We start from the raw sequence: 15,638 nt of genomic DNA, 5'->3' as shown, positions 1-15,638 counted from the left end.
GTCACCTACCAGAAAAATTTAAGTGTTCTTTCTTGTTTTCAATTGACTGCTTTATAATGATAGTATCCTATTTTATTTCATAGAAGCAATACTTATTCATCTATACTATGATAATTATAGTTTCTTTTCTTTTTCTTTTTTTGATGCTGAGGATTGAATTTATGAATACTTTACTTTACCACTGAGCCACATCCCTATTCCTTTTTTTTTTTTTTTTTTTTTGATAGAGGGTCTTGCTAAGGTGCTGAGGCTGACCTTGAACTTTCGATCCTCTTGCCTCAGTTATCCAAGTTGCTGGGATTACAGGTGGGAGCCATGGCACTAGGCCTAATTATAGTTTTCTATTTCTATAGGTACTCTATATAACAACTATATCAATAATAAAATTCATAGCTTCATCTTCTATTACTGAATACTTATCATGGGCCATATACTATGCAAACATTTCACACTGTATTAATTATCTTATTTCATCTTCACAACAATTCTGTGAAGTAGGTATAGTTATTAGTTCAACTTCACAGACAAGGAGACAAGTTCTGATAGATTCTATGGTCCAAGTTCACACAGCCAGTTAAGAGCAGCAATGTGAACAGAGGAAGCTCCATTTCTGGGTGAAGCCCTTGAACTTCTTCTCAGTACTGACTCCCTAAGGTAGAACTTTATGAATGTAGAATCACAAATAAAACTAACTTACCTAGTTGGTTAAGTAGAATTTTACAAATATCCCAAAATCTTATCAAGTTTCCTCAGTTCTTCAGTTCTATGCTATAACTAACATACTTTTAATAATGAACTGTATTTGTGGCTAATAAATTACTGGGTTAGTTGTGTAACCAAGAGGACAGTACAGTAAACATCAAGTTGCTCTCTGCTATTTTTAGCCAGTACTTATACACCCAACTTGTCTGATATCTCAAACATGTTACTTGGTCACAACAGAGAAAGTGGTCATGGGTACCAAGCCATTTCCAGTACTAGAAAAGCAATTTAAATCACATATTTTACTCATTAAGGTATTTTATCCATATGTGTGTGTTGTTTTTACACAAAGAGAAACAAGCATACTTAAGGTTATTCTCTATGACTGTTACTAATTCACTCATTTCCACCAGAAGGCCATGGACACTACTCTGAAGAAGGCATGAAATGAGGACTGTTTTCAAAATGACTCACACAATATATTAAGTATTTCCATTTTAGAAAATTTCAACTTACGAAATAGCAACAAACAACCAGAACCCAAGACTCTGTCCTTTACCTTTGAACAGACAGCTCTTGCAATTTTACTCTATTATGATTTGGTAATTCATTTGTGGTGCCCTTTCCCTCAGACCCACTTTTTAATACTAATGAACTAAGCTTCTAAGCATTTTTTTTAAAAATGGATCCTATTGCATAAACACCTATAATCAGCTAAGTAAAATATTTTGCCACATAAAAATGGCAGGCCATGATGAGCTCAACTCTACGACTGGAGTGTGACTCTTCTGCTGTAAAACTCAGGGGTGGGGATGACAAGTTGTAGGACACAAAACCCCTTTTGCTACATACCATTTAATACAACAAGAAAAAAAAATGCCAGACTTCCTAACAAGTCCTTTCTGCAGCACATGACGCAAGCGAGACCTTGTTAGTTCACAAAGTTTATGGTGTTTGGCATCACTTTGGAACACAAAAGCTACAGTATCCACCTTGACCAAAATAGAATGGCTGTGCCCTTGCTGACAGAGTCACCATAGCAATTCAAGGCATGCAGAGGAGACACTTCAAAGGTGGCCACGCAAGTACTGTGCAGGATGCCAGGGTACTAAACAGAGATAAAGAGAACAACACTCTAAATACCCTTTTGCTATTTTGTAAATGACAGAGTTCTGGGGCTAACCACTGAATATACCACCTCAGATGTATAGTGTCATTTTTTCCCAATATACTGACACTTAATCCTCATGATAAAGTAAATCAGGATTACTATGCACATTTTACAAATGGTGAAACTATGGCTTAGAAAAGCGAAATAAACGCAAGTTCGTACATATAAGCCTGCCAGGGCGGGGTCTTGCCTTCAGGTCCCTTGATCACCTACTTAAATTATCTTTCTAATAAAATTCTTAAGAAACACTGTGTTAAATTCTGATCGCTGATGTTAGTGAATGCTGATTCCTTATTTAGAATGTTAATATCTTAAGAATTAGACTTGTCTAGAATAGCAGCTTTCAAATTTTGCCAGGCATCAGGATGACTTGAAGGGCTAAACATCTGTTATTGGACCCAACTCAAGAATTTCTGATAAAGGAAGCCAGGACTTAGATGCCTAAGAAGTTCTCAGATGATACTAATGCTGCTTATGTGTGACAATACTTTAAAAACAAATAGCCAAAAACATGAAAAATTAAAATAAAAATAAAAGTCATTAGGTATCCTCTAAAAACAAAACAAAAACCAACAAACACAAATGGCCATCCTAGAGCAAAGACAATCACAAATAGTGAGTTAAGTTGCAAAACAAAGAGAGTACATCAGAATCATTCATAGAACTTCTAAATCAGGTGCCTCAGTCCCACACCTGATATTTTGATACATTTTGAGTATAGGGTTGGGCCCACAAATCTGTATTTTTGGAAAGCTCCATAAATGATACTATGATACTGTCATACAACCAATATTGAGGAGGTTGAACCATTCATTTAACTGCTTGTTTCTATGAAATAAGTACTTTGTTAAAATGAAAGTGGACATTCACATTAGGATGACTATTTATTAAACATAAAAAAGCCCAGAATTACAAGTGTTGGCAAGTATGTGGAAAAAAATGTAATTTCTATGGATTGCTGGTGGGAATAAAAAGTGGTACAACCATTATGAAAAACAATATAGTGGGCCTACACAAAGTAAAAAATATGATACTAAATGAATCAGTAAATCCCTCTTCTGGAAAACTGAAAATGAACTGAAAGCAGAGATCTGGATATCTGAATGCCCATATCCAGGACATTATTCACAACAGCCAAAATGTTGAAGTAATCCAGATGTCCACTGACAGATGAATGAATAAACTAAACTAAATGTGGTGTATACATGCAATGGAAATGTTACCTGGCCTTAAAAACAAAGGAATTCTTTTTTTAAATTTATTTCTTACATACATGACAATAGTGGAGTGCATTACATTCACAATTATCCATTCACAGCACAATTTTTCGTAACTCTGTATATAAAGAATATTGATGCCAAATTATGCCATTATACATGAGTGCTCTTATTTTTTTGCATACAATTCTTAATACACCTTTATACCACAATTTATCATATCTCTGCTTGTATATAAGGTATGTTGACACCAAATTCATATCTTCATTCATGTATTTTATATAATGATGACCGTCTCCTTCCACCATCCTTGCTATTCCCCTCTCCCTCCTTTTCCCTCCCACCCTTATTCCCTATCTAGAGGTAATTTTCCTCCTATGTTCTCCCTCCCTACCCCACTTTGAGTCACCCCCCCTTATATCAGAGAAAACATTTGGCATTTGTTTTTTTGGGATTGACTAACTTCACTTAGCATAATCTTCTCTAATGCCATCCATTTCCCTGCAAATGCCATGATTTTATTCTTTTTTACTGCTGAGTAATATTCCATTGAGTATAAATGCCACATTTTTTTTTTTATCCATTCATTCACTGAAGGACATCTAGGTTGGTGCCACAGTTTAGCTATTGTGAATTGGGCTGCTATAAACATTGATGTGGCTGTGTCTCTGTAGTATGCTGTTTTCAGGTCCTTAAAAACAAAGGAATTCTGATAAGTGCTACAACATGGATAAAACTTGAAGATGTTATAGTAAGTGAAATAAACTAGTCACAAAAATACAAATGTTGTGTGATTCTACTTATAATGAATCACTGAGACTAGACAGATTCAGAAACAGAAGGTAGAATGATAGTTATAAGGAACTCGGGTGTGGGAGAGTAAAAGGAAGATGAGTATTGGCAAGAGGGAGAAAGTTCTAGAGATGGATGGTGGTGATGGTTGTATAGCAAAATAAATGTGCTTACATCCACTGAATTATACATTTCAAGTGGTTAAAATGGGACTTTTTATATTACTATATGTATATCTTACCACAACCAAAAAGAAAATGAAAACAAAAATGAGTAAAAATATTTAACTTACTTATTAATGTTATTTAACTTACTTATTAATGTCATCTGTCCTATAAAAGATTAAAAGAAAGAGAAATGCCTTGATTTACAGTACATTCTCCAAAGTCTAACTCTCAGATCCTCCAGGCGTGTCCTCTGAATTTTCTCTAAGGATTGTGATGCTTCAAGTGTGGCCTGGTCCTCACAAAGGGCACGTGCAAATGAATGACTCACCAGCTAACGTGCATCCCGTCAAAGCTCTACGTCGCCATCTACTCTTTTCTCAGCCATGTATTGTGAGCAATTTTTCCCAGTGGCATGACTCAATAAAACTGAATTACGACAGAAACCTTGTAATGGTATAACCCACACATTGGTGAATTCCAACAAATGCTACTTGGCATGTCATAGAATCAACGTAAAAATTCAAAGAGGCACTTTTCCAACATGGTCACGCAGCAGCTCAGAGTTAACTGCTCCTCTGTACACAAAATTGTCTTAATCATCACAGCTACCCTTTTGGCTAACTCTCTGCCAATTCCAAGCACTTCTTGTAAATCTCCTCATTCCTTCCTCACCAAGTCCTTAGGCAGTAAGTACACCCTTGCTTTCATCTCACAGGTGAGGAAACTCAAGTTCAGCAAGGGAAGGAACCTGGTTATCCTATGTCTTAGTCCGATACATTACCACAATACAATACCACAATTAGATATATTATAAAGTTATATGAAGTTACAAAGTTAATTTAATACAATATCACAACTGGATAAATTATAAAGAAAAGAGGCTTATTTGGGGCTCACAGTTCTGGTTCAAGGTCAAGAGGTCACATATGGGCATGACCTCCTTTGCTGTCAGAGTCATAAGGTAGTATGGGGCATCATGTGGCAACAGACAGGAAACTGTAAGAGACCTGACCAAACTGGCTTTTATAGCAGACCCTCTCTGGAAATAACCATTTAACCCCTTAATAGCATGAATGGATTAATTAATTCATGAGAGCATCTCTTAAAGGTCCTACCTAGTTCTACCTCTTAGACTCTCACATGTGGATTAAAATTCAATATCAGTTTGGAGAGAACAAACCACATACCCGGGTAATAAGAGATAAAGCTGGGTTCTAACCAGACATTCTGGCTGCACAACCACTTCATTGCACTGCCTTTAAATGCAGCCTTATTCCTGACGACCTGAAGTCTCTCTAATCCAGTGACAACATTTGCTGACTATTTAGTCTTAAAACCCTAAACGTCTCCTTTTCACCTCTTCTCTAGGAGTAGAAGATGACTTTTAAAATTTGGCTCCAAACACACAAATACATCAGTGTTCCTAGATGACTATGAATGGATGTTGGTTCATTTCTGGATTTAGAAAGAAAGGAAGTAACAAGTGTGTGTGTGTGGGGGGGGGGGGACAAAGGGAAAAAGAGGAAGACGGAAGGAGGAATATTAATTTATAAATTTTGAAAGAAAATGGCATGAAAAATTTAGGGTCAGCTGCATTAACATATTTCTGACAAACTTCCTAGAGGTTCTTACCTAAGAGTCTGTTTTCCACTGATAAGGTAATGGCATTCACAGCTGACCACCATTGCTGCAGGGCTTTTGTTAAAATCAGAAGATCTCAATCATTAAGAGAAATACCTGTAAACGTGTTCTGAGCTCCAGCAAAGAAAGAAAACTAGGAACACTGTGTCCTTAATGCTCTATTGAATAAACAAGGAATAATTCAAAGTGTATCCAACTATTTTATGGACTCATAATGTTATTCATGTTAAACAGTTGTTAAAAAAAAGAAACACTGACCTAGTGTGTACAGGACCCTGGGTTCATCCCCAACACCCCAAAACAAACAAACAAACAAACAAAACCTCACACATTTGCAAACAGAGTTAAATCATTCCTTCAGAACCCTTCTCAACGTCTGAGGATTTATATCCCCATCTGCTTCTTCAAAGGCACATAGAGATCACTGAAGAATTTAATTACAGACTGCAGGCGAAATGTTCATACTCTGTTAGCAGAAAAGTCAAGAAACTTAAAAACAAATCATCAAGAACACCTTGTGAAACTATTCAAAAGAATTAAAATACCTACCACCCGTCTATATACACACATCTGCATTATTGATAGCACATGGCATTATTTATGACCCTTGAATTGTCTGCGATATTTATTCACATGATAAACAACCAAAAACAAACAAACAAAAAAATCCCAAGTGGGCTTTGTAAAGCATGTGACAAGTTTACTATAATCAATTTTTCATGTATCATTTTGAAAAAATCTCTAATGTAGAGAAAAGTTAACACTTCAGTACAAAACATTTTTCCCCAAATCTATAAGTGAATAATCTGGATGGGGGATGTAAGTTTCCTTCATCCTTCAGTACTTCCGTGTACACTTCCTATGAACACGGAATTCAGGAATTCTACACCATTAAAATGCAATTTTCAAGAATAAGAAACTAACATTGATACATTAATACCATTTTGTTCTTAGATTTCATTCTAACTCCAATGGTCCCAGCAACAGCCTGTATAGCAAAAGAATGGGATTCAGAATCTCCACAAATTTTCATGTTCCTTCAGTCTAAACAATTCCTCAGTCTTTTCCTGACTTTCAGGATCTTGACACTTCTGATGATAATAGGCTTGTTATTTTGTAGATTGTCCCTCAGTCTATGTTTGCTGTGTTTTCTCTTGATTAGATTCAAGAGCTGCCTCTGTGGCTGTCAGACCTCTGAAGCTGTGCTCCGTCCATTCCAACAAACCCAGGCACAGGATTTCAGTGTGTTGCTTTGCTGAGGAGGTTCAAGTCATCACTCGACCAAGGTTGTGCCTGGCAGCCCTCTCTGCTCTGAAGTTACTTGCTTCCCGTTGCATCCTACTCATGTGCAGATGTTCAGTGTGCTGAAGTTCATCTCAGAATAAATTTATGGTTCCTACTCAATGGGTCATAGAATCATTACACTGCTGTCATTTACTTGGATGGTCATACTGTTGTCAGATGGCACCAGTTACAGCCCTTTTAAGTTTTTGTTTATGACCATCACCATGGTTCTCTGATGCTCCTTTACTATCCACAAGGCCAAGATGTTCCAGACTTGTACTTTTCCTGCAGCTCTAGAACTGCTTCTCCCAGGACACTGGTTCCTACTAGTACAGGAGGATAGATACAAAATACAGATGCTAGCCGGGTGTGGTGGTGCATGCCTGTAATCCTAGCGGCTAGGGAGGTTGAGGCAGGAGGATTTCAAGTTCAAAGCCAGCCTCAGCAACTTAGCAAGGCCCTAAGCAACTCAGCAAGACCCTGTCTCTAAATAAAATATAAAAAGGGCTGGGGATGTGGCTTAGTGGTTAAGCACCCCTGGGTTAAATCCCCATTATCAAATAATAATAACAACAACAACAACAATAAAAATAATAATAATATAGATGCTAGATTCCACCCAACCAGGCTTATTATCTGATGTGTTCAAAAGAACAACTCCTAAGTTCTCTCAGTGAACAAAGAAAGGGGCTACATGTACACACACACGCACACAAAATATACCCACACAAATACACACAAGCATCTATGAGTGCATACTGAATCCAATAACACAGGGTTCATTCAGATTTCCTCTTTTCATACTTGTAGTTCCCTTCTCCCTGGAGCCCTATTTACCTATTTGGACATGCCCCTGCGTGTGACTGAGCTCCACAACGGCCACTACGTGAATATTCTCCTCAACCCCCTCAGGCTGCAACACCCCATATTGAGGCTGCCATCCCCCAGGTGCATTTCCTCACTCTGCATGGACTCTACCTCCCTGTATAGAAACACTTCTACCTTAACTCTGTTCTGCTGCCTGTAATGGGCCCTCCCTCTACAGGCATGCTCTCCTTGGCCACTTAGGCTCCCATGCCCCAAAACAGGCTGCTCTACTCTGCCAACAGCCCCCTCACCATTCTGGCTCCCAAGCCCCAAACCCCTCCATGGGTTCTGTGTCTTCCTGCTCTGAGCCACCCCTACTCTCTGCCCTAAGATGTCGACTTACAGCTTTAGGACTAAATTATTCAGGAAGAGGAAAATGAAAAGGAAGGGAAAAGATTTTGCCTATATTTAAATAAAATATGAAAATTCACTAAATGAGATTAAAAAAAATTTCCACTAATTTATGCTATTTTTAGCATTTTCTATCAACCCTTAAGAATGGGCCAAAGAAGGGCAGGTTTCTTTTTAAGTTTATGACAAATGATAAGAAGTTCTTACAGTATTGAGCTTTAGTAGTCTATGGCCCCTTTCTATACATGTCTCTACTAGTAAATCTCTATTGCTCAGTTTCACACATGAAAGGCCCCAGAACAAATCTAGATCTCAGAAGAAAATTTATTTCGGCAGATTATCTTAAGAATTAACTAAATTAAAGTTATCCTAATAGTTTTTTTTTTTTGTACTTTTTAAAGTAAATCTTGGGTGAGCTAGCTAAGAATAAAGCCAAACAGTCAGAAAACAAAGACATGTTTAACTAACAGATCTTCAGTTTATCCTTACCCTTGAGAAGATATTTTCCAGGGAGCTAGTTAAGGATCTCTTTGCTTTATTCTTCAGAATGTCAAGTTTGAACCTTCCACCACTTGCTGCGTTTTCTGGGATTGTACTATTTGAAATAGTCTAGAGAAAGAAAAACATAGCAATTTTAGTTTAGACATACTCAAGGTTAAATGAGGCTTTAAATACAGGCTTAAAACTAAGCCATTAAAAAAACACAAGAATTCTTCAGTAGCTCCATTAAGAAGTAATAATTTGGTTCCACACTGTGAACACAAAGATTATGTTTCATGCTTAATATTGTAAGTAATAAAAAAGACAGAACTAAGATCTTTTCTTCATGCCTTTCCTTTCCACTAACATATTACTGCTTCATTTAATGGATATTAAATTTGAGACATCAATTTTTTCTGCTGTTATTCTAGTTAAAGTACCACCATCTCTTTCAAAGGTGCATGTTTTATATTCAAATTAGCAAGGAAAACAGAGAAAATAAGTTCCAAAGAACAAAGCAGCTTGCAAGCAAAATTTAATCCTAGTAATGCCTCTGTTATATTATTCCATTTTCATTTGTGAATATGTTATTTATCCTTTAAGATCTGTAAGTATTCACTGATAGTACTAAACCAAATGAGAGTCTCTAATGTGTCCAACATATTAGATCCTCCACATATTTTATCCCATGGAAATAAGTGGCTCCTGTGCATACTACATGGTCCTTAGGTACATGACAATTTTCAAGAGAGAAACCTTATAATTTTCTGAGGTAAGGAATAACAACACAAAACACATGTAAGTATCAAGGAAGAAAGCGGGAAGATTGGTTTTCTGTCTCAGCCATCAGGGAGAAAGGGATACATGGGGTTCAGACAGGTAGAGAACAGGGATAATGACTTCCCCAGAGCTGGGGGTGGTTGTTGGCAAAATTAGCACGACTAGATTGCTGAAAGGAGAGAGTCAGGAGCTAAAAGAGAAGTGAGCAGTAGAGAGTAACATGAGAAAGTGAGGCTGGAGCAAAAACAATGTGAACAGTTTTAAGTGCCAGGCAAACAGGAAGAACACTGATTCGAATTTAAAAAGAGAAGCATCTCTATGAAGGTCATCTGAAGGTCATCTCTGTGAAGGTCATTTTAGGGAAATTTACCTCCAAGAAGCATTAAAAAACACCTAAAGGTCATGGAAATCAGACTGAAAGGCTTCTGCCTAGTCTATGCGAGAGGGAATAAAAGTCCACACCAGCATCAGCTCCAACAGATCATTCCAGAAGTTATGGATGCAAGAAAGTAGTGAATTAACAACAGAGGGCATTTGTGTCCATAAGAGCTAAACATGTGATGATCCACTCTGATGCTGTTGTAGTGGTCTTACTTTATCTCTGTGAGATGGGAATAAATTCTAAACCATCAGCACAGAAAAGTCATCCTTCCATCTGCAACTAGGGTGGCCACTCACGAGGGACAACTGAGGTTTTCATTCTTGTTTTTTACCACTTGGGCTGTCCAAGCTTTTGATGAAATACAATCTTCATATGAATATTTTTAAAATAATGGATTTTCTCACATATAAAACAATGTATGCTCACTCTACATGATGAAATATATATGCCTGTTTTTTAAAAAACCAAAAATCACAAGTTCTTTTACATTATAAAACTATTATTATTTTATCTCAATGTGCCAGTACCTGCTAAAATTTCCAAATAAACTCTTAAAATGCTGCTCTTTAGCCCTATAGAAGATGAGAGCACAAAGGAAATACTCTTCTTTCATTTTTTTTTCTGTGTTATTTTAAATAAACACATAAACAAAAATAGGTCAAAGGAAAAAACATCTGCTCACCGCTGGGCCTTCCCCAATGTGCACATGTGTCTTCTGCTTGGCTTCACACAGCTGCCTGAGGTGTAAAATCACAAGCTCATTCTCTTCCTGGTCACTGATCGGCTTCATTTTCTGTTGAACAGACAAATCAAGAGTACACTTGCAACACAGCTTTTCTCATCTTTCTTTTCACTCAATTGAGTCTAACAGAAAAGACGGAAATGTAACAATGGCTTTCTGGTTCTACCAAGTAGTCCTATAGGACGCACAGCTTTCACTTCAAACAGAGGGACAAAAAAAGGAACTGGCAACAACAGGATCCACCTCTTTTTCCTTATATTTTATTTATGAGAACTACATATAATGTTACCTGAACTCGTTCAAAGATGTCAGCTTGCTCATTATCTGTCAGTGATGAGAGATGCCTCTGTATCACCAGCTTGGCTCTTGGGGGGTAAAGACCTGAGGGAAAGGATGAGGGAAAGCATGAGAAGAGGCTGCCTGGAGATCTAAGTCTGTTGGGCTGCACTTCACTCCTCCCCAGCAGGCTCTCCACTTCCGTCTCCTCTGGGAGATGTATTCCTGACTCCAACAAACCCTGGAGCAGGACATCGAGATGATTAAAACCTGGTAACAAAACGCTCCATCAAAATCAATAGCCTTCCACGGCAAACCTGGAGTTGGAATTACTAACAAAGAACTTCTAAGTGAGGCCAAGCATACCACTTAATATACTAACAAACCTAGAGAGGCACCTCACAGGCAGATGAACATTATCCCAGGACGTGCCACAGGAACAGAAGCTAAATGCTAACTGTGGCCAAACTATCTAGGCTTACAACTTGACATTTGAAAAAATAATAATTATAATGTTTTATTGTACTAGAGCTGAGTCAGGCTCTCTCCCCATCATGGGGGGCTCCTTCTGCAGGAATAAGGTTTCAAGGATGGCTTTAGTATTCAGTGCACTTTTAGTGCTATTATTTTACCAAGAAGGTTATTTACATCCTTACAGTGTGATATTAACAAATCCTTCTAACTCCCATATATAATTTATATCAAGTCTTCAAGGGGAAATTTTCCCTGAAAACATTTCTGCAATTTTTTCTTGAAGGGAAATTTAATTCATATTTACAATGATTCAAGTGACCATCCGTTTTTAAGGAAGAGTTCCATTGCATTGTTAGGTGTCACTTAAAGAACTGCCACTATTTTTACTATAAACAGAATATGTAGCTATATATAATATTAAATAAACCTTATGCATGGACTGGCATTTTTAAAATCATGATTATAAGGTTTTCTTTCTCAGGTTTTAATGAAATACATTATTACTTGGTTTTAAACCATGTACTCATTATTATTAATTACAAAGAGTAAGACAAAGTAATTTAAAAAAATTTATTTTGGTAAGTTATATCAGAGGTTAGAAATAAATAATATCATAATTTGAATTAGAATATATGTACAGTTTTCTAATTGAATTTATTTCTAAGAAAATATGAGGTGGGAGGTAACTGAAATAAAATGATTGGTTCACATTTTGCCCCTTTTTTGAAGTAAAAAGCTGTTTAGATCTCTACAGCTAGATAGTGCACATGGAATAAATGGGAGAGAATCATTTTTAAATTTTTTTAAAAACAACTGCTTAAATATTTAAGTATTAAAACATTGTTTTTGTTTTTTTGTTTTAGTTTAAAGTAAAATTCTCTTTATGACTGCCAGAATGTGTACACAGCTGATCCACTGTCAGTGTGCTACAAGTACACCTGTTTTTAAGCTACTGTGTGCCATGAAATGGCAAGAAGAACAGTGTCTGCAAACTGCTCACCTCCATCTTTCTTTCTACAACACAACAAACTTCCATGCCAGTCTTCCTGATCACATACAGAAAAGAAAAATCTGTTATGATTGAAGAAACGACTCATGACTCTAGCTTATTAATTGCTGGAAAAGTCTCAAGAGGTTCTCCATATATTATGACACAGATTCACATCCCCAGATGATAAGGAAGACTGACAAAAAGTGCATGCAGGCTGTGAGAGACCAGGGCAAAGTAACAACCCCACACACTGTGGGACCCTGCCTGGATCCCAAAGCCAAAAAGAATGCGTTAGTCAGAAAACTGGTGAAGATCAAATGAAGCATTCCATTTGGATAACAGCATCCTGCCAATGTTAATTTCCGGTTTGGATCATTGTGCTGGGCTATATGAGATGTTTACAATGGGGGAGGAATATTTGGAAGCTCTTCTCAAATTTTCCATAAATCTAAAAAAAAAAAAAAATCAAGATTTTTTTAAAGTAATATATTGTATTATTCATATGTGTATTTTTCAAGATATAACATATATGCTGTATATATTATTGTTCAGCAAGTTCTTTTTTCATCCAACAATATAAACTGATGTTGCCATTCAGTTTAAATTCATTCTCATTAATTGCTTCATGATATAAACGTGCTTCAATGATGATACTGATAAAATTTAAATTTTTTTCTAATTTTCCATTATTTACAAATAATACAACCATGAAAAATGTCAGTTTGGTCACCCATATTTGTATCTCTGATCAAACATGGAAATTCTGATTGACAGGGTATGCACGATTTCAAGTTAATGAGTTTATATTAGTTATCTCCCCAATACGGCTATACCAATTTATACTCCATCATTATTATGTAGATATACCAAAATCCATAACATTTTTCTTAACATTGCCCTAATGAGTATCTTACTGTTGTTCTTATTTTCATTTCTCTGACATCCAGTGAAGTTCAGCAACTTTTCACTTTCATTATTTGACCTTTTAATTTCCTTTTATGAGAAGTGTTTTCTAAGGTGACTTGCACAGTTTCCTACTGAGTTGATTTTATCATTTTCTTATAAAGGTTTTACAAATTCTGGACTAGTACTTTGCTTTGCTACTGCCTTGTTTGTTTCTTATCATTCTATTTCCAAATAAGCAGTTATTAGGTAAACACTTCAATTTGTCAAGTCAAATCTGTGGATGTCTTTTGATAGTTCCTGCCATTGGTGTCTGAATAAAGCCCTCCCTCTTTTTTTAAGTAATAAGAATGTTCTTCTTGTTTTACTTTAATGATTTTAATATTTGGATTGTTTACACTGAGGACTTGGATCCATCTAGAATGTCTTGTAAGTTGAATAAGTGAAAAGAATCTTTCCCCTTTGGATAGCTAATTAATCTAACACCATCTCTGTCATCAGCCCCTGACCCCTGTCACAGATTAATAATACTCCCTTAACCATTCAAAACAGAATGTTCCATTTTTGTAAACATGTTATAAGTTTGAAAACAATGTGCATCCTACAAAATTAGAATTATAAATTTTAAAATCTGAATTGAAATAGTTTGAGTCACACAATTGTCTGGATATTCAACAAATAACTGCTGTTGATCACTGTTGCTGCCAAGGGCCTCAGATTCTGTTTCCTACAGAATAGAAACCACAACTTGCATCTTCGATGACTACAGCCAACTCCTTGCTGTTCTGGGGTTTGTACTCTTTCCATTTACTGTAACACTTATCATACTGAATTGTGTTTCTTTGCTCACATGACTTTTGCTCTCTCTGGACCAAAAGTCTTCTGGGGGCACAGTCCATGTCTCAAACATGTCTGCATACCCAGTGCCCAGCATACTGGCTGGTCCACGGCGGGCACTTAACGAGTGTTTATTAAATTGTTTCCTCTCCTGTGCAGTAATTTTCATCCTTTTTTGTTAGAAAAAGATGAGAAGAAAGATAAGTTGAGTCAGGGGCCACCTCTCCCTCAGGCCCTCCCTCCTCCTCAAAACACAGGAGAGCACCTCCATTATCTCTGCCATTCCCAAATACCTCTTAAAAGTCAAGCAAGTTTTACACAGTTCTAAACCTTTAGAGAAAAGAGACACATTAACAAGTGAGAGGAAACAAAAGAAAGAATTAAACAGCTGTGATGGTTTTTGCTCTCTTCATTCAGGGAACAAATATTTGGTCAGTTCCAACTGTGTCCATAGCAGAGTCTTAAGAACTGTGGGAAATACAAGTCCCTTCCTTGAGTTTGCCTTCAGAAGGAAAAAAGAAGAGAGAGTCAAGCATCTAAGAGACTGACAGCACATTTGGAACTGACTGGACATGAGAATTGATTCTTTGAGTTCTTGTTTCACATAGAAACAAAGAAGTATTCAATGACAGTAGGGACTTTCTCATTTCTCAAATGCCAAAGCAAACTCCTCTTCTGCCAAGTCCAAGTTATACTGTACCTTCAATCCTCTCACAGAGCTTATGCAAAGAGTGCATGGGGCAGGTCTCGCACAGCTTGATCTGAGTTTTGGCACTCTGTAGGGCAGCAGCCGTACTGAAAGCTTGCTTCAGAGTCAGCATTACCTCATCGACCTACAAGAAGGAACAAAGCTCAGGTCGATATAAAAGTTGGCTTGCTTGGAAACACTAAAAACCCAATGGCAATGTGAGCGTTTACTGACTAAATAATAAATAATAGAATTTTGATGACTACAGAGCTGGCAGGGACAAAATATTAAACTTGAAAAGTAGGACCTTTCATCTATTATAATTGGACGGTGGATGAAATAAGATCATTTCAGTATGTGTAATATAATACTGGTCGGCTACTTGAATGCAACTTTCAAATCCCATGGAGGGTGACACTATCATAGACAGAGTAATTAGTAGATCAGGACACGGTTTAATTAAGTGATTTATCAGATAAAGACTTCTTTGGAAGTTTTGCCTGCCATATATAAGGAACAACAAAAGCGGTTCAACATTCACTTGTGTTAACTGTTTATTCTTCTGGATCACTTTCAATAGAAAAATAAACAAAGTAAGTGTTTAAATGAAGTTCTGGGGGGAAAATAAGATCAATGTAAATAACAGTGGGAAATGTCTATGATCATTGCTGGTCTTACCTCCACAGCTTCCCATGGATTACCACTGCACTTCTGAATTACAACAGTTCTGACATCTGGGTATCTAGAAGCTGGGTCTCAATGTTAAGCCAGCAGCTTGCAAAAATCCAGCTGGTTTCTTTCTTGCTCTTCCACTGACCCAGTCCAGAACATTCAATCTAGCCTTTTAGTTTCCTGTTGCTTCTTTGAAACCAACTAACAGCTCATCCTTAGGC

At 36.9% G+C, this 15,638-nt stretch overlaps 1 protein-coding gene across 3 annotated transcripts in view; it reads right to left on the bottom strand.

The window, feature by feature from the left end:
* Tbc1d4 (TBC1 domain family member 4) overlaps positions 1 to 15,638 on the bottom strand; it is a 190,991-nt gene that overhangs the window by 42,797 nt on the left and 132,556 nt on the right. For all 3 annotated transcript variants that reach the window (XM_046449458.2, XM_046449459.2, XM_046449460.2), the window contains exons 5-8: positions 14,758 to 14,890; positions 10,866 to 10,957; positions 10,517 to 10,627; positions 8,682 to 8,801 (exon numbers count right to left, since the gene is read on the bottom strand). In XM_046449458.2, coding sequence (XP_046305414.1) covers positions 8,682 to 8,801; positions 10,517 to 10,627; positions 10,866 to 10,957; positions 14,758 to 14,890 — 456 coding nt within the window. The remainder of the gene's footprint in view (positions 1 to 8,681; positions 8,802 to 10,516; positions 10,628 to 10,865; positions 10,958 to 14,757; positions 14,891 to 15,638) is intronic.

This window comes from Marmota monax, unplaced genomic scaffold (assembly GCF_021218885.2).
Source record: "Marmota monax isolate L192 unplaced genomic scaffold, Marmota_monax_Labrador192_F-V1.1 WCK01_AAM20220418_F8-fsc00137, whole genome shotgun sequence".
NCBI lineage: Eukaryota > Metazoa > Chordata > Mammalia > Rodentia > Sciuridae > Marmota > Marmota monax.
The sequence above is the reverse complement of the archived record's forward strand: the minus strand, read 5'-3'. Positions and strand labels throughout refer to the sequence as shown.